The 19,259-nt window shown below is 36.3% G+C and overlaps 1 protein-coding gene across 1 annotated transcript; it reads left to right on the top strand.

The window, feature by feature from the left end:
- The first annotated feature begins 10,277 nt into the window (after positions 1 to 10,277).
- LOC133300100 (26S proteasome non-ATPase regulatory subunit 2 homolog A) lies at positions 10,278 to 19,197 on the top strand. The gene is made up of 25 exons (XM_061499595.1): positions 10,278 to 10,505; positions 10,620 to 10,720; positions 10,839 to 10,959; positions 11,055 to 11,114; positions 11,281 to 11,348; positions 11,537 to 11,579; positions 11,976 to 12,041; positions 12,160 to 12,198; positions 12,288 to 12,370; positions 13,084 to 13,198; positions 13,439 to 13,513; positions 14,469 to 14,624; positions 15,946 to 16,053; positions 16,168 to 16,269; positions 16,361 to 16,501; positions 16,585 to 16,689; positions 16,793 to 17,014; positions 17,219 to 17,332; positions 17,438 to 17,653; positions 17,829 to 17,888; positions 17,973 to 18,086; positions 18,167 to 18,252; positions 18,413 to 18,521; positions 18,613 to 18,791; positions 18,870 to 19,197. The coding sequence occupies exons 1-25, from the start codon at positions 10,407 to 10,409 to the stop codon at positions 18,940 to 18,942; spliced, it is 2,655 nt and encodes an 884-aa protein (XP_061355579.1). The 5' UTR covers positions 10,278 to 10,406; the 3' UTR covers positions 18,943 to 19,197.
- The last annotated feature ends 62 nt before the right edge of the window (positions 19,198 to 19,259 follow it).

Below are 19,259 nucleotides of genomic sequence, written 5' to 3'. Positions count from 1 at the left end.
AAACGCTGTCTTAGGAACATCTGCTGGTTGCATCCTAATTTGATGATAGCCCGCACGAAGGTCAAGCTTGGAGAATACTTGGGAACCACCCAGCTCATCCAATAGCTCATCTACAGTAGGAATTGGGAAACGATCTTTGATTATTACTGAATTTAAGGCCCTGTAATCAATGCATAATCGCCAAGAACTATCTTGTTTCCTCACCAAAAAAACCGGGGATGAAAATGGGCTTTGAGAATGTTGGATGAACCCAGACTGTAACAAGTCAGCTACCTGCCTTTCAATTTCGGAATTTTGGTGATAAGAATAACAATATGGTTTCACGTTAATGGGCTGCACACTGTCAAGAAGGCGAATAGAGTGATTCAACCCTCTAAAAAGAGGTAATCCACGTGGGACTGTGAAGACGAGCTGGAAGCGAACCAATATAGGCTAGATAGAGGAATGAACAGACCCATCTAAAGCTAACACCTCAGGAATGACCACTGGATTCTCCTCTGAATCAATCCCAACATTGTCGTGTGTAAGAAGTGATTGGAAAGAATGGCATGTAGGCGGAGACATAGTATTCATAGCAGCATCATTTTTCCCAAACAAACAAAAAGATGTACTTTCTCAAGAAAATTCCATAGACTTGTGAACATAGTTGTGCGTGACTCACCCCAATTATTTCAACCAAGGCATCCCTAACACGGTGTTGAGGTTGGAAAGATCCAAAACCCACAAGTCAACAACAAAATGATGGCCCTGTATTTGAATTGGGACCTTAAGACATTTTTTTTCAGCAACCAAGAACTCCCTGTTGCCTAAAAATACTGGTAGCTTTCGAACATGTACCATAGGCAAACCCACTTGGAATGCCAATTCCCTCTGGATGAAGTTATGGGTGCTACCGGAATCTACCAAGATTTACACCTCCTTATTCCCGAAATGAGAAACGAAAGACAAAGATCGTGGATTATCAATTGCATGCAAGGAATGTAAAGCAACATCTCAAGTTTCCTTACCATTGGTTTCTGCTTGCTAAAGTATTTGCTCCTCCTCAGCTTCAAGATCATCCTCGTCCTTGTAACACCACGTGTATACTCAGTTTGTTATCATATCATTGCATTAAGCTACGCTTAATTAAAATGCGGAATTAACTTTTTATTTTCAATTATGACGTCATTATTATTAACCAAGTTGATTACTTAATCTTTTTCAAAACATTGCATGTATGTAAATTGCAATAAACAGCTAACTACACTGAAAAACCTCATTACATAAATAAGTGAGTAATTAAATCACGGAACTACAACACGTAGCCCGGACCATAAGCCTGATACATTATACAACTCAATTCTAAAAAAAGACATAGTCAACCAATGTGGCATGGACAACCCCCATGCTCACCAAATAAGGCAACAAAGCCAAACAGAGTCTCAACAACAAAAACATAATAATAAATATAGAACATGTCAGCATCCAAGCATAACAATATAAACAGCAAGCATATCACATCAGCTCTAGCCTCCTGCCGCTCGAGGTCTCAACCCTCGAGTTACCTGAACCTGAAAATGTGCCCCAAACATAGGGTGAGATCTCTAAACAGAAATCTCAGTAAGGCAAAGGGTCCTCAAGGATCTCTCTACCCCAAGCTCAGTTACATGTGCAATATAAGTTCTAAAAACAGTAAAACAGTATAAGTTCCAAAATCAGTGCAATGCAGCAGAATAATCATGTCGTATATGTCAACTATTTTACTGGCCAGAGAAATGCAGGATTTACATACGTCTATTACCTACAATCAGTGCAAGACACCACTTGCACTCACTCACAGAATCACCATATCATATGACGTCACATACTCAGGCTTACCGTCTAGGTGGAACAACACATGCATATCACAAGGAACTTACACACAACAGCTCAACAACATTTCAAATATTTACACATGCATATAAACCATGCCCCCATGGGGATAGTGGAACCAACAATGGCTAAACCGATGACACGAAAGCTTACCTCTTAAGCTAATCGTCCCAACCAAGAGTCCACACTAGCTCAAGGTCACCAAACAGCACAATCATAGTCTGTTTATACAATAAATAATCAGTAATATTCATTGCCCAAGGTTCCATTAAGTGATTAAGGCTTTCCAACTCATTATAAGTGATTTCATGCAAAATTTGTAGGAGGTATTCGAATACTCCTCGATGAGTATTCGAATACTCCAAGTCTCCAGAAAGTATCTGAATACTTTCACTTAAGTATTCGAATACCACAAGATATCAGAATACTTTTTCCCCAGTATCTGAATACCACATGGTATCCGAATACATTTCCCTCAGTATCCGAATACTACCTAGTATCTGAATACTTCATCTAAGGTATCCAAATACTTTTCTTCTTAGAAAAGTATCCCAATACTCCTTCAAGGAGTATTCGACTACCTGCTGATGAGTATTCGAATACTACACGAAAAGTATTCGAATACTTATCAGACAAAATGCAAAAACTCGAGCAGTTTACTGAATAACACCAATTTTAATGGTCCAAACTCGATTTGGAGTCCAAAAACTCCAACAACAGATGTTCATTAACATGTTTTAAACATAGAATGTCAGTCCTTAACTCAAAAGATCAAAGTTTTCCTTTTTAATGGATTAAACAAGCTAAAAGCATGAAAATACAAAGATGGTGATCGTGGTATACCTCCAAGGCTCAAAACTCAGAAAATCACAGTGATATGGAGCCCTCTATACAGTACTATGATTCTGCCACTTCAAGACTACGAAAATACACAACAAGCTAGGTTCTTTCTCCATCAAAATGGTTCCTTGAAGCACTAAAGTGGATGAAACTAGTCTTACCACTTATAACCACAAGGTCAGCAACTCAACCTTCCAAACTGAGGCTATAACTCAGCAATGAAGCAACCCACATCCTCACAAGACCAACCCACACAAGGCTCTGGTGTTTTGGTAGAGGAACAATGAAGAAAAATGGTCTCTTGGTTGAGTTTCAGCAAGAAGAGGGAGAGTGGCAAGGTGGAGGCTCAAGGCTGCTGAAGAAAATCAGAAAACTCATGTAGTAAAGGCACCAAATCAGCCTAGGGTTAAGTGCCCAAGGCTATTTATAGTTGTTTAAGTTTTAAACCCACAGTATTAGCACTAATAGCTACACTTGTTATTTCAATTTCAAACTTTGGATTCTGAACCTAGCCATTTTTCTAAGATTTAACATATTTTTGTTTTATTTTTCGAAACACTTTGCCGATACGCGCTTTTACGTAGCCGGTATCAGTTCTGACACCAATTCTCATTATTTTGACTAGAAACTTGACATACTAGTCCTATATATTATTCTAGGAATATTTTCATACTTATTATAATTTTTCAGGATACTTCATCGGTACGCATTTATACCATGAGGCAGAACCGGTATCTGCACTTTTCGTCAGAAAAGTGACTTTCAACATTATTAATCACTTACTATAATTATTTAAGTCTTCTCATAATTATTAGGGTCAATTATGGAATTATCTCATTAATCTCATAATTAATTAATTAAGTTCTAAATTAACGGTGTGGTTTCTTACAGTCTTCCTTACCTACCAGGAGCAGGAACTTGCTTTTACATCTGTATTTAGATGTCCATTTTTCATCGCAGTTGAAACAAAGACCCAATTCACGTTTCTTCAACATCTCAGCCTGCGAAAGTTTCTTGACATTAGATGGTGGGGGTAGAGCCAAATTCTGTTGTACAACACTGGAAGCAATTGGAAGAGGGTTACTTGGCAACTCCGTTGTTGATGCAACTTTTGGAACGAATATCTTTTGAAAGGGTTGGAACGACGCTTTAAGTTCTCCAAAATGGTCATTATAGGCTAAGGCCAACTGAATTGATTGATGAAGAGAAATTGGTTCTCTAAATTGAACTGCACTTCTTAATTTCGCTTGTAAACTGGAGATGAAGAAGTTCATTAATAGATCATCATCAAGCCCCGGCACCTGATTCACCAAACCCTCAAAACGCTGGATGTAATCCCTCAAAGTGAAGGTCTGGGGCAACTTTGATAAAACCCCTTTCAAATTTAGATAACATGATGCAACGAACCTTTTCCTCAATTCCACTGTGAAATCGCTCTAAGAATTGATGGTGCCACTGTTAAAGGTCTATTGTAACCATGCCAAAGCCATACCCTCCATTCGGAGGCCAGCCAACGCTACCTTAGCTTCTTCTACTATGTGTTTGAGATTAAAGAATAGCTCAGCTTTAAAAATCCGGATATTTGGGTCATTACCATTGAATGGAGGTATTTCCACGCGAATTCCTTTAAGCAATGAACGTTGATCCACCATGGTGTGCTGTGTATGAGGATCAAAAGAGGAAGATGTGCCCCTTTGAGAATTAAGGTGAGCTGGATCTCGTGGAACAGCGTTCACCGATAGCACAGCTTCGTGAAGCTGTTGCATTTGGGTTACTAGGAGAGCAATATAGGAACGAGTATCCGCAGCTTGAACCCGAATTTCATCCAAATTGGAATCCATTATTTGCTGAAAAGAATTCAATTCCTCAGACAATTCTCGAATGCCCATGATCATTCAGGAATGAAAGCACCAATGTTAGGGTTTATCCCTAAGAACAGAGGAAAAATATGAAAAAGAACATAGAAGGAACTAGATAATTCAAGTTGTTATTTCTGATAATCCCTGACAGTTTACAATTACTCTCTTTTATACATCCGTTCACTAATACAACAATACTAAGCTATCACCGTAACTAGACACATGGCAGGTAACTAGTCATGTGCCATCACTTGAAGCCCACTAAGTCAATACCCTATGTGGCAAAATCCTTTAGAGCCACTAGTCTTTTACATATGCGGACAGATCTCCTAAGCTGTGTAACAGTTGCACTGGTCTAGCATTTAGCACACTTCGAACATTCTTTAAAGAAATAGATTATGGTTTTATGAGGGTCAAAGTAGTATCATCCCTGTCAAACTCATCACTTCCATCATCACGGTAAGCATATCTGTCAAGAACATATACAAATTAAAGAACAACAATAACAATAAGAAACAAATTTTGTATAGACAGAAAGAATAGAAGGGAAAACTCATCTTTCTCTTGTAGGCATTAAAGAAAGAAAACAAAAGGACTTTAAGATAAAGGAGGAATTTTTACCGTGATGGTGCCCAAAGAGCACAGATAAGGAAGGCTAAATATAAATATTTAGTCATTTAAAAGTAAAGACATTTTATTATATCATCTTATTCATAATATTGGATTATAGAGAAAATACTTGTAGAAAAAAGAAGATAGAGAAGAATATCATACCTTCCTCTGAGGAAGTATAGAAGTACATATCCTAGTGATTCCAAATCATCTCGTCAGCTTTACTCTACAATAGAGCTACAAAAAAAACGAAAAATAATACATATTCATCTAATATAAGAGTAGTTTGAGAAGATGATAAAGATAAACAGACAGAGAAGAAACATGTGCACAAAAGCTAATTACCAAATGAAAAGGCCAGTAACACATATCCTATTTACACACAAAATAATTTTATTTTTTAGTAACTATTAATAGGGTTAACAATTACTTATGCAGAAAATTTTTTTTTAGGTATACTAATAAGGGTTCGTTTTTTCTGCAGTTAATGCAGATAAGTTATCTGCATTTAGCCCAAAACGACGTCGTTTTGGGGCAGAAATCAAGGTGTTTTTGTAATTTTAATTTATTTTAGGGTTATAATAGTCTTTATAATTATAATTTTTCAATATTTCAACAACAAAGCGACGTCATTTTGGGAGTAAATGCAGATAACTTATCTGCAGTAACTGCGGAAATATTTTTCTGTAATAATAAATATCATTAATAAACTTAACCCATTTCAATGCATCAAGTAGTGGTAGAATTAAAAATTTGAATTAAAATTTTGATTTTAGAAATTTATTAAATTGGAAATATTTTAAAGTGGTTTCATTGTTATTATGGTTTTTCTTGAATGAAGCGAAATTAATAGATTCAACACTTTTCAATGAAGAAAATAGTGGGGTTTTATATTTGTAATTAATGATGAACTATTTTCCCACACGTCAAGTTCAAATTTCAAATTTGAAAAGTGGAACATTTTGTAATTAATGTTAAACTCTTTTCCCACCTGTAAAATAAAAAATTCAAATTTGAAATATTTCTAAAAGTGGAAAAAATTAAAGTGATTTGTAGTGTGAACACAAAGTGGATATTGAAGGAGAGAGGAACACGTCAGCAAACTTGCCAAATAATGATTTTCCTTTTGTATGGATATAGATAGATAGATAGATATTTTATTTCTTGTTTTTTTTCATTTAAATTTCAAATTTAAATTATTTTTTATCATCTATACATAAATTTTTATAATTTTAAATTTTTTTTCGTTTAATCTATAATTTTATATTAAATTTAAATTTATTATATATATCTTTTTTTCCACTGCAGAAACATTGAGCGTCGAACTCTTTTTTCACCTTTCAAGTTTAAAAATTCAAATTTAAAAAAGTTTGAATTTTAAATATTAAATATTTTTTCATCTTTCGATATAATAATAAATATTATTAATAGGCTTAAAATTTTTCATACAAAAATTAATAGGAAACATGCATAGAAGGTTGTGCATATTCTTCAAATAATAGCTTATAATTATTCAAGCATGACATAGGAAATTGTGTTAATTACACTCACGTAATCTACATCAATAGAAAATCCACTAAAATCGTAAGATTTTTTAATACCACAAGATTGTATTTCCTTTGTTTAATATTCTAATCGAATATCATGTGACTTTTTTTCAATTCTTTAAAATTCTAATTAAATAGCAATGAATTTTTTTTATACAAAAATAATCTATTAAAATCTCAATCCAATATAAGTCTCTTCCAATTCAGAAATTATTAATTAGTTAATCATTATATAAGGATCCCAAAAAACTTACTTGTTGAGGAGCAAATCTGGTTCCAAAAGTCTAGGGATATGTGGATAAGAGAAGGAGATAGGAACACTAGATTCTATCACTCTAGTACTGTTATTCGCAGGAAAAGAAATAAAATCTTGAAACTTCAGGATGAGAAAGGCAATTGGGTGAATGAAGAGGGGAAGCTAATTAACCTTGCAAGGGACTTCTTCCTAAATTTGTTCAAGGATGATTCTGAAGGTGACAATTGGATCCAAACTAATAATACTTGGCCGAATTTGAGGGAGGATCAACTTGAGATGCTGAATTCAGGGCTAACTGTAGAGGAAGTAAAAAAGGCTTTTTTCCAAATGCCTCTTCTAAAAGCTCCTGGAGTTGATGGTTTTCCAGCTATGTTCTTCCAAAGGAATTGGGAGATGCTAAAAGGACAAGTTTGTAATAGTATGCAGCATTACTTGAAGTTCCCAAATCAGATTGGTGAGATAAATCACACTCTTCTTGTGGTAATTCCCAAAGTAGAAAGGCCTTGTTTGATGAAACAGTTTCGGCCTATAGCCCTTTGCAACTCCATTTATAAAGGGTTTAGCAAAATTCTGGCAAATAGAGTGAAGCTTTTTCTTGAAGATTTGGTATCCCCTAATCAGGCTAGTTTTGTGCCTAAGAGAAACATTCAGGATAATATAATTATTGTCCAAGAGCTCATTCACTCTATGCATAGATTGAAAGGTAAAAAAGGATTTTTTTCTATCAAGATTGATCTAGAAAAGGCATATGACAATCTAAGCTGGAAGTTTATAAGATCAGTGTTGGTGGATTTGAATCTTCCTGGTTTTTTGGTGGAAGCTATAATGGGGTGTGTGACTAGTCCAACGCTGGAGGTGTTGTGGAATGGTGCTAGAACTCCTAGTTTCTTTGCTCAGAGGGGAATTAGACAAGGGGATCCCCTATCTCCCTATATCTTTATTCTTTGTATGGAAAAATTAACACATCTGATATTGGATGAGGTGGAAGGTAATTCTTGGTGCCCAATTAGAGCTGGTAGGTCTGGTCCTCACATCTCACATATAATGTTTGCTGATGATATTATTTTGTTTGCTGAAGCCTCATTAGATCAACTCAATTGCATCGTTAACTGCCTTGACAAATTTTCCAAGATGTCAGGCCAATGTGTGAGCATTGAAAAATCTTGTATATATTTCTCTAAAAATACTAAGCAGGAAACTATGCAGTCTCTTGCTGATGTTAGTGGCTTCAAGGTGGTTAATAATCTTGGCAGGTACTTAGGTGCTCTGATGAGGCATGGGAGAATAAGGAGGGATCATTATTCTGAGGTCATATCCAGAGTTCAGGGAAGACTACAGGGATGGAAATCCAAATGCCTGTCTATGGCATGGAGGATTACCCTTGCAAAAAGTGTAATTTCGGCCATTCCATGCTATCATATGCAGAATAATATGATTCCAATTCATATCTGCAATGATATTGAAAAAATGCAAAGGAATTTTATATGGGGGGATGAGGAGTCTAAGAGAAAAGCCCATTATGTGGCTTGGGAGATGATGTGTCAACCAAAGGAGTGTGAAGGAATGGGAATTATCAATTTGAGGATTCAAAATGAGGCTTTTATGCACAAGCTTGCCTGGAAGATTACTGAGGAGAAGAACAGTCTATGGGTTCAAGTGTTGCTAGGAAAATATGGTAGGAATCTTGATCCTAATCGTAGTCTAGTAGCAAAGAGTAATGATTCTGTTCTTTGGAAGAACATTGTGTCGGCTAGAACCAAGATTGATCAGAATCTGGAGTGGGTGGTGGGGAATGGTAAATCCATTTTATTCTGGACAGATCTGTGGGGAGGGTGGCAGGATTCCATGATGGAAAGGGCTTTGATTAAGCCTCCTATGGCTGACATGGATCTCAAGGTGTGTGATGTGTATGACTATAATCTTGAAGATTGGAATTGGAACTATCTGCATAAGTTCCTGGACTTGGCTACTTGCAGCAAATTGAGTAAGCTAAGCATTCCTAATTCTGGTAGCAGTGAAGATAGGCTCAAGTGGAAGAAGTTTGTCTCGGGTAGGTCAGTAGTGAGAAATGCCTACTGTCTTCTGCTGAAACCTATACATGAGAAGGACAAAATTTGGTCTGGAGTGTGGCAGTGGAAGGGACCTTTTAGGCTAGCGGTGGTTTTATGGCTTGCTTGCCTTAATAAGTTACCAGTAAGAAGCATCACATTCCTTTGGGGTGGAGGTGAGTTCCAATGCCCCACTTGTGGGCTAGGTCAGGAGACCTTAATGCATATGCTCAGAGATTGTATAGCTGCTAGAAGAATTTGGGAGTTGTGGTTTGCTGGCAATATTCCCAGAAAATTCTTACAAGTTGAAGGGTTGGAATGGTTTAGATTGAATTTGTATAAGAATTTTTCTTCTCATCTTTGGCATTCATGGACCGAAATCTTCTTTGTGACATGTTGGTTCATTTGGTATTGGAGGAATTCTACCATACATGAGGAGCATTTTTCGAGGCCTCAGGATCCTGTTTTCAGAATTTTGTGCTATCTAAAGGAAATGAAGTTAAGAGGAAGAGATGACCCTGCTGCTGTGGTTTCTACTGATTCTGTAATTCCTAATTGGGATGGACAGATGGATTCTGGTAATGGGGTGAAAATCTTTGTTGATGGTGAAGTTAATTTGGCTACTCACAAAGGTGCGTGTGGTGGTTTTGTCTACTCAAATAATGGTGGCTGGTTGAGTGGTTTTTCCCTCAATATAGGAGCTTGCTCTCCTTTGGAAGCTGAGCTTACTGGTATACTCCATGGCCTTAGGATAACAACGAACCTTAAGATCTCCAATGTTTGGCTAGGAAGTGACTGGAAAGAGCAATAGCTTTGCTAGAAGCTGATACCGAAGCCTGCAATTTTTTACCTTTGATAGTTAGCATCGGGAATACTGTCAAGACTTTTAAGCACTTTCATGTGGAGTTCATCCCTAGAGCTTGTAATAGAATAGCTGATTCATTAGCTAAGTTAGGATTTATTTGCAAGGGTGATGAGTTGAAAATGTATACATCTCCACCTGGAAGCATAGAGGTCTTGTGGAACAGTTTTAGTTTGAATTCGCTGATAGAGCATGTGAACTTTAATATGCATCAGCTGTCTTTGTAGTTCTTGCTGGGCTAGGTCCTCCTTTTATACAAAAAAAAAAAAAAAAAAAAGAAGCTTACTTGTTGGGCCTATCCAGAAACGGATAACGGCCCATTAAAAAAGATTGCAAATCCTCACCAACAAGAAACCTCCCTTTGTAATGCTTATATGCTTTGAACTCTGAAGTCCCAAGTTGTGTTTTCTTTTCTGGCACACTGCACTCATAGCGAGATTTTCTTTTGTTCTCTGTCTCGGGGTTTAATTTAATCCCTCTTTTGCTCCTCACTACCTAGCTTTTAGGGTTTCCAATTTCTTCGTTTTTCCGATGGCGCCCGATCCTAATCGCGCCGGCGCCGGCGCCAGCTCGAGCGGCACTGCCAAAGACGAAGCCGTAACGAAAAAGAAGGTCGAGAACGAAGATCTGGTGAGTCGAAAAGCCTGAGTTCAAATTTTCAGCTTTTCTCTTATTCTAGGGTTCAAATTTGTATTAAACTTTCTGTAGAGAAAATATAATCGATTTTTCGTGTGGTATCTGCAGTCGGATGAGGATTTGGCTTTGAAGCAGCAGCTGGAATTGTATGTGGAGAGGGTTCAAGATCCAGACCCTGGACTGCAGAAGGTTGCTCTTGAGAGCATGAGGTAAACCTAGTGTTACACTTGAGGATTCATATTCAGTGATGAAGTGAACACAATTTGGTTTTAGAAAACTATTTGTTTAGTCGTGTATTGAAAAATCGAATTTATGGTTGTTTTGTAGACAAGAAATTCGAACTTCGACAAGCTCCATGACTTCAGTTCCTAAGCCATTGAAGTTTCTTCGCCCTCATTATGGCACTCTTAAGGCATATTATGAAATTATGGTGGATTCTGATTTGAAGGTATTGTTTTTTATGTGTTTTGGTTCTGGCTTTTTTTTGAAATAAAAATATGGTATTCTGCTGCTTAACCTATTTGTCTTTCTTCCTCAATGCAGAAGTACTTGGCAGACATATTATCAGTTTTGGCCCTTACAATGTCTGCTGAGGGAGAACGAGTAAGTTAACTGTATAAGAAATTGGAAATCTTTTTGATGATTGCCTTGGTTGTGTTCAAGCTGGGCTCACCTTCATTTAGGGTTTTAGACACATTTTATGACCTTTCCAAAATAGTTTTCATTGGAGTAATGTTTGTCATATTGAATCTTTCCTATGACTCTTCAGGAAAGCCTCAAATACAGATTATTGGGTTCCGAAGGTGATATTGGTTCATGGGGCCATGAGTATGTTAGGTGAGAATTATTGTTATTTTTTTTTCTGGGATAGTGTTTTTGTTTTTTTATGGTTGAAGACGAACTGCTGTTGTATACTAGTACATCACTAGGAAAATAAAATTCTGATTATTGAAGTCTAACTGAAAAGGAATCATAACATCAATTTTAATCTTAATCTTAATAGTTTTGTTTTATTTCGTTGTCAGGAATCTTGCAGGAGAAATTGCACAAGAGTATGTAAAACGACAGGTTTGGCATCTGGCTAATTTAACTAATAATATTTACCTCTTAAAAGTGCTTTTACTATAGCATTTTGTGTGCTCTCAGCCCAACGAATGTGCATGGATAACCTTCTCTAGTTCATTTACTATGTATAGGATCAACCATTGTCTATTTTTGCATTTGGAAAAGTAGGGTGGAGTATAATTAAATCTATTTGCAAAGTTGTGCACCCCTTGGTGCCCCATTGTTATAAATTAATAATTAATATATATTAAATATGATTAGTGTGTAATAGCCTTTTTTTTCTTTTGATTTGTGTTAAAGGTGCTAACTACTACACATTTAGTTTAGTTGTGCCCGTATCAGATTGTTTTCCAGTTCCTTTTAATTTGATATGTTGGTTATTTTTTTGTGATTTTACAGAGTGAAGAGGCCCCCATAGATGATCTCATGGAACTCGTGCAACAAATAGTTGCTTTTCACATGAAGGTATGTTATATAGCATTCACTTTACTGGAAAAATTGTAAACTATATACAATATAGACGCAACAAGGTGGTGGAGGAAGACTATTATTTAGTTTTTAACTAATTTCAATTGTGCTGCAGCACAATGCAGAACCTGAAGCAGTTGATCTTTTGATGGAGGTAATATGCCTGATCCCTTTTTAGATTGTTTCTTAACTACTTCCGATGGTGAACTAAATTTTTTTCATGTAATAATTGTTTAATGTTAGGTTGAAGACCTTGATATGTTGGTTGAACATGTTGACAAAACAAATTTTAAAAGGACGTGCCTGTATCTCACCAGTTCAGCTAGGTAAGTGCAAATAGGCTTTATTTTTTAAAAGTTTGATGAGACTTTAATTAGATTCAGACAAGTCACAAAGAAAGAGAAATAATAGTTTATTATTGCATATGAACTTTTGTATCTTTTGTAGTTTAATGATTTGTTTGTTTTGCAATCTCAAACCCTTTTTGTTGATTTACTATTCCTATGGTATCTCTATTATTAATTTCTGGATTATTATAATTTAATTATTCCATAATTAAGCGATGTCCCAGGTTATCATCCTGGACTCTTCAAAGTGATAAAGTGATCCAATGCTTTAGGAATGAAACTGTTGTTAGCTTGACCAATAGTTGGACCTTGTGGCTTGTGGTACTGAGGATTGGGAGTTCTTTGTTTTAGTGACTGAATAGATTGAAATGATATGTTTGTACAGTCATAAGCTTGGCTCTAAAGCATCTTAGTTTAGTTTTGAAAACATATTTAAGAGTTGTATTTTATGATGTAAAGGTTTGTTGAATGGAGTTTGACTTGCAACGAGAGGGAATAATTTAAAAGGTTTTAGTAGGAAGTGGAAGCTATTTGATTCATGAGCATCATTTTGCATGATAAATCACATATTGCAGTCTTGGTTTAGTTTTTTTGATTTTATGTGTTGTTTAGGGCGAATTGACCATCTCTCTCTGACTGACAAACTCAAAGTGAAATTTTTGTTTTTACTTCTATTTTTTGTAATGTTGCAGATACCTTCCCGGGCCCGATGATATGTTAGTTTTGGACATTGCATATTTGATTTATCTAAAATTTGAAGAATATCCAAATGCACTCCAAATTGCATTGTTCCTAGATAACCTGCAGGTTTGACACTGAAATTCTTTCTGTCTTTCAAGTGTTTTTTGACTCTTTAATCTGGGATCGAGTTTCACTTTTAAGTATTATTCATATATAGAAATTGACTGGCTTAAATGTTTTATATCCTGTACCTGTAATTCAATTCCATATACCTGAAAGTTATAGGCTATAAAGAAATAGTTTCTATCATTTGTTACTTAAATGCTCTTTTGGTTTGAAACTAACTAGTTGCTGTATTGTTGACAGTATGTGAGGCAGGTGTTCACCTCTTGTGATGATGTGCTGCGAAAGAAGCAATTCTGTTACATACTTGCCCGTCATGTAAGTCCTGGATTCTGTTAGTATCTTTTGAATTTATGTTAGCTGAAGTTTTCTCATGTGCAATATTGGAGGTGGCTGTTACGATATGAATTGTTTAACACATGGTTATTGATCCCGGATAGCATCGCAAAGCAGCTAACCCCAAAAATGTTGGCAAGATAGCATATAGCGGGATGGCTGGTATATTGAAGATTACAGATACAAAAGAAATAATTTATACTGTATGCATATATACGTTCAATAATAGTTTTTTTTTCAAAATTAAAGACATTCATAATTAATAATCAGAGGTCATTGTCTGAACACATAATCACCAATTCTCCATCATTCTAAGGCACAATTAACAAGGCAATTACAACAAAAGTCGAAGAGCATAAGGGGAGAAGTACAGCACCAAATCTTAAATGAGTTGGCGGAATTAATAGAAGAAAAGGGAATAATAGAGTTAATTGAAGAAAACACGAGGGTGAAATGCATAGAAATATAGTAAAAATAGGGAACAGAGGGCTATGAACTTTGAAGCGGGTGAACTGTGAAGGGCTGTTACAGTACACAACAGAAAAAAAAAATGTAACTGAGACACGGTTAAACCATGAAGGGTGTAAACACATTGAACAGATAACCATGTGAAGGTTGTGAAGAACATGCATAGTTGAGCAGATCAGCAGAGGGCACTGGCTAGCAGTAGGTGTGATTGAAAATGCCAGGCTTGGCTGGAAATCACGTCGACAAGCAGTGGGGCTGGGGTCAAAGTTTGAAACAGAGATTGGGATTTTAGTGTTTTACTTGAACCGTCCAAAGGTTTTTACCCAATGACTATAGGGGGCGTGATTTTGGGCACAATGGCTGCGACTCCAAGATGCAATGCAAAGATTTCACTATCAGATTTATTTTGAGACTCTTTTGATTGTTTTTGTGGTAGATATTTGTTGTGTTGATTATTGTTTACATGCAGGGAATTACTTTTGAGCTCGATGAGGAAATGGCCGCAGATGATGATAGAGAGATGTTGCAGGATATCATAAACAATTCTAAATTAAGCGAAGGATATCTGACCCTTGCTCGTGATATTGAAGTCATGGAGCCCAAGTCCCCTGAGGATATATACAAGGTGTGATTTTGATGATAATTTATTCCTGCCGTAATCAACACTTGACAAGATATGGCTCCAAGTTCGTGTTTAGTTTTTACATCTAATGCTCTGACAGGACATATAAGTGAATCATGATTTTTTTTTTTTGGTGCTTATATAATTATTAGTTTTGCAGCTTGCATTGTGGTTGCTTGTCATTTCTGAGAATTTTTTTTGATAATTATACGGGGATTTGTGGAACAATTGATTTTGATTTGTTATACTCCCTTTGATTTAATGCCATACTACAGAATCACTTCATTACATTTATTTTAATGCCTTGCTACAAAATTGAATTGTACATTTTCTAATAATGTTTTGCAATTGAATACCCACATTTTCTAATTGAGTCTATTTTTGTGTCACAAAACCCACCCAAAATAAACCTCACTCTTGCATATTAAACACTGTCAGAGAATCCACCCAAAATGTTTTGAATAGAGAGAAGCTAGTCGCTGATCGCCGGAAACAGAAGCTGGTTGTTGGTTGCTGGTGCTGCTGGTCGCGAAGAGATGAGAGAGACAGGGAGGTTTAGGTTGACACACAGAGAGAGTGGGAGAGAGGTTCAGAACAAAATTAGGATAAAAGATTATTTAACCCCTAAAATATTACTCTTGGCACTTTGAATAGAGGGCAAAATTAGAATCTTACTCCCCTTCGCTGTAGCACTGCAATTGGCCTCAATTTGGCCGCTACCATGAACCATCGTGTGGCGTAGTGGCTTCAGTAGTGCAAAAGTGGCACTATTGATAACTATGTTCATAATTGGAACAGTTGTTTCTGATGTGTTGGGATTCCCTTGGTCAAATTTGGTGCCTTACTACAAGATAGCCTAGATTAATAACTGTAAGAATTTATATGTATGTTGAGTTGGTCATGTGATCAATGTGACATTCTTATTCTTATTTACATTTTAAGAAATCAGGTTTTGTTATTTCTGTGTTATTGGTGTTCTTTCCTATTTGCAACGTAAAGTTCAGTTATTCAGGGTTCAGGCTCTAATTATTTATTACGGAGCCCTTCTTTTTAAAGCAGCAGCTGTATCTGTTAACGCTTCTTGTATTTTGAGAAAGCTGCTGCTTTGTAATGTATTGCTTTATATTGACAGCAGTGGTATTACTAATGAGACTACCCTTTGCAACCTGCTGCAAGGAGTGGGTAGGCTGAAATTTTAATGTGATTATGCTCATGGTCTATGTATCAGAAAAAAAGTTTCTAGCAGTGCTATTTTTTATCCTGAGTGTGCCATTTTGTTGATTGGCTTTCAATCTCATGTTTCGGTCTGCTTGGTTTTTCCTAGGCACACTTGCTTGATGGCCGGGCTAGTGCTGGTGCAAGTGTTGATTCAGCTAGACAGAACCTTGCTGCTACTTTTGTTAATGCATTTGTAAATGCTGGCTTTGGTCAGGTACACTGGACTTCATGTTTCTAAATTGTGTTTGTTGTATTTGTTGTGATTTCGGGTTACTGATTTCTACTGCTGCTTCTACTTTTTTCCTTCTTTTCCATTACTGTTGTGCAGGATAAATTAATGACTGTTCCATCTGATTCTTCAAGTGGTTCTTCTGGAAATTGGCTTTTCAAAAATAAAGAACATGGGAAAACTAGTGCTGCAGCTAGCCTGGTATGCATTTTCTTACTGAATCATCATTTATCTTATTTATGGGCCTTATAAATTTCATTTGCCATGCTTATATTATTTTGTGTTATGATAGGGTATGATTTTACTTTGGGATGTTGACTCTGGACTTGCACAAATTGACAAGTATTTCCACAGTAATGATAATCATGTCATTGCTGGTGCATTATTGGGAGTTGGAATTGTCAATTGCAGTATCAAGAATGACTGTGATCCGGTGAGTTCCTTTTATTTTTCGCTTTACTCAGTATGACATATCTTCTCAGTTTCTATTTTAGATCTTACTTGATTCCTTTTCAGGCAATGGCACTTCTAGGTGACTATACAGATAAAGAAGACACTTCAATCAGAATTGGTGCAATTATGGGGTTGGGAATTGCATATGCAGGTTCTCAGAATGAGCAGGTGAGCAGTTTCTCTTTTTATTTTTTAATACTGTTTGTTGGGATACCTTTTGATTTTTTATTTTCAAATGTAAAAAGTTTTGATTTATTCATGCTTCTTTCAGTTACGTTACAAATTGGCACCTATCATGAATGATGTTAAAGCTCCACTTGATGTGGTTGCTTTCACTGCAATTTCATTGGGTTTGATCTATGTGGGTTCTTGCAATGAGGAAGTTGCTCAAGCAATTATATTTGCACTAATGGACAGAACTGACTCAGAGTTGGGAGAGCCCCTTACCCGACTTTTACCTCTTGGCCTTGGCCTTCTTTATCTTGGGAAGCAGGTATTTAGATGTTCCGAGGTTTCAGTTGTCTCCTTTTTTTTCTTGTCTTTTTTTTAATAGATTGTTTCCATTTTACCTCATTAATCTTACTTTTTTAATTTCTGAGAAACAATTGATGGTTAGGAGGGGGTTTCTTGCTATTAGGTGAGGTCAAAGTTGCAACAATGTAGTATTCACTCTTCACACTCTGCTTTGTGACAACAGGAAAATGTGGAGGCAACTGCCGAAGTTTCAAAGACTTTTAATGAAAAAATTAGAAAGTATTGTGACATGACATTACTATCATGTGCCTATGCTGGAACTGGGAATGTTCTCAAGGTACAATCTAATGATGAGTTAGTTTTAGTTGCGAAGTTCTTTTTAAGAAGAAATTTCTGCTCCAGCTTTCTATGTCTTACAATTGCTGATGCTTTTTTCATGCAGGTTCAAAATCTCTTGGGTCATTGTTCACAACATCTTGACAAAGGTGAAATGCACCAGGGTCCAGCCGTGCTTGGAATTGCTATGGTAGCAATGGCTGAAGAATTAGGTCTTGAAATGGCAATTCGATCATTAGAGCATCTTCTACAATATGGAGAGCAGAATATTCGCCGAGCAGTTCCTCTGGCACTTGGTCTATTGTGTATATCAAATCCAAAGGTAAAATGGGCTTGCTTCCCTGCATTTTATCACTTTGGTATTGTTATTTTTCAACAGTGAGAAACTCATTCTTACCTTGCTCTAAGAAGATGACTAGGCTAAACCTCCATTATAATTGCTGGTGCAAGATATCACTTTTGTTTACTTTTGCTAAGCCTTTACTGGATCATGCCAGGTCAATGTTATGGATACTTTAAGCAGACTTAGCCATGATACTGATTCAGAAGTAGCAATGGTAAGATGGTAGAGCCACCTTACTTTGATCATTATGGTCTATTTCTTCTTATTTGTAGCTAAAATAACAATGTGTGTGCTACAGGCGGCAGTTATCTCCTTGGGTCTAATAGGTGCTGGAACAAACAATGCCAGAATTGCTGGCATGCTTCGCAATCTTTCAAGCTATTACTACAAAGATACCAGCCTTCTATTTTGTGTATGCTTCATCTTAGTTGTTGATATTTTCTAATTTCCTGTGTTTCTATGTTCACTGATTTTCTTCTATTATATCTACAGGTGCGGATTGCCCAAGGTCTTGTACATTTGGGAAAGGGTTTATTAACCCTTAATCCATATCATTCCGATCGCTTCTTGCTATCACCGTAAGTAAACCCTTATACGCCCATTAACCTATTATCCATCTAAATTAAACCTTGTGTAAGTTGTGTTGTCAGATAACAATCCATTTGAGTTCACTGTAAAATACATATACAGCTTTATTGTAATAATTTTTAATTGACTGTTCCCTTTCATGTTTTACAGTACAGCGCTTGCTGGACTAATTACCATGTTGCATGCATGCCTCGACATGAAAGCTATTGTGTTGGGAAAATATCACTACGTTCTCTACTTCCTTGTTTTGGCAATGCAGGTTTGTTTTGAATCTCATTTCTTCTTTCCAATGATTAATTCCTCCCCCTCCCCCATTTTAAGCAAATCTCAGTTATATTTTGTTGTAACAGCCAAGGATGTTGTTGACTGTGGATGAGAACTTGAAGCCTCTATCAGTGCCTGTTCGGGTTGGCCAAGCAGTAGATGTTGTTGGACAAGCAGGTCGTCCTAAGACAATCACTGGTTTTCAGACACACTCCACACCGGTTCTCCTTGCTGCTGGGGACAGGGCAGAGCTGGCAACGGAAAAGTAATATACCACTCCCTTAAAATTTCATAACAGGCTTATGTTATCTTTCTAATACTAACAATTGTTGTTTTCCTGCAGATATATTCCCCTATCTCCCATTCTTGAAGGTTTTGTTATTTTGAAGGAGAATCCAGATTATAGGGAAGAGTGAGGACTGTGGTTATGTATTTTTGTTTGTTTGAAGTTTCTGAACAATATATAGTTATTATGTTGCTTTTTAACATTGTCTCAAAATGTAGAAGAAATTATTTCAATTTATTTCTTCTGGATAAAAGTATGAAAGTCAAACTGTTTAGATAGTTGGAGGATCTTCTAGCTCGACAGTTTTTAATTTCTGTTAATTTTTTAGCATATTCTTAGCACTTTGATCATGTATAAATAGTATGATATCGATTAATTCGAAAGATAGATGTCATTGTTGTACTGATAATAGTTTCCTTTTATAGGCTTTTAGTAATGTAAATTATT

Source organism: Gastrolobium bilobum, unplaced genomic scaffold (genome assembly GCF_033153095.1).
Source record: "Gastrolobium bilobum isolate Gb01-03AN ecotype WA unplaced genomic scaffold, APGP_CSIRO_Gbil_v1 utg13108, whole genome shotgun sequence".
In the NCBI taxonomy this organism is placed as follows: Eukaryota; Viridiplantae; Streptophyta; class Magnoliopsida; order Fabales; family Fabaceae; genus Gastrolobium; species Gastrolobium bilobum.
This window is presented reverse-complemented; position numbering and strand designations above follow the sequence as displayed.

Bases quoted from the DNA above. Each gene is read 5' to 3' on its own strand.
- LOC133300100 (XM_061499595.1), top strand. From the start codon at position 10,407: ATGGCGCCCGATCCTAATCGCGCCGGCGCCGGCGCCAGCTCGAGCGGC. The intron at 10,721-10,838 runs GTAAACCTAGTG...GTTGTTTTGTAG, and splicing joins GTTGCTCTTGAGAGCATGAG to ACAAGAAATTCGAACTTCGA. The intron at 13,199-13,438 runs GTTTGACACTGA...TATTGTTGACAG, and splicing joins TGTTCCTAGATAACCTGCAG to TATGTGAGGCAGGTGTTCAC.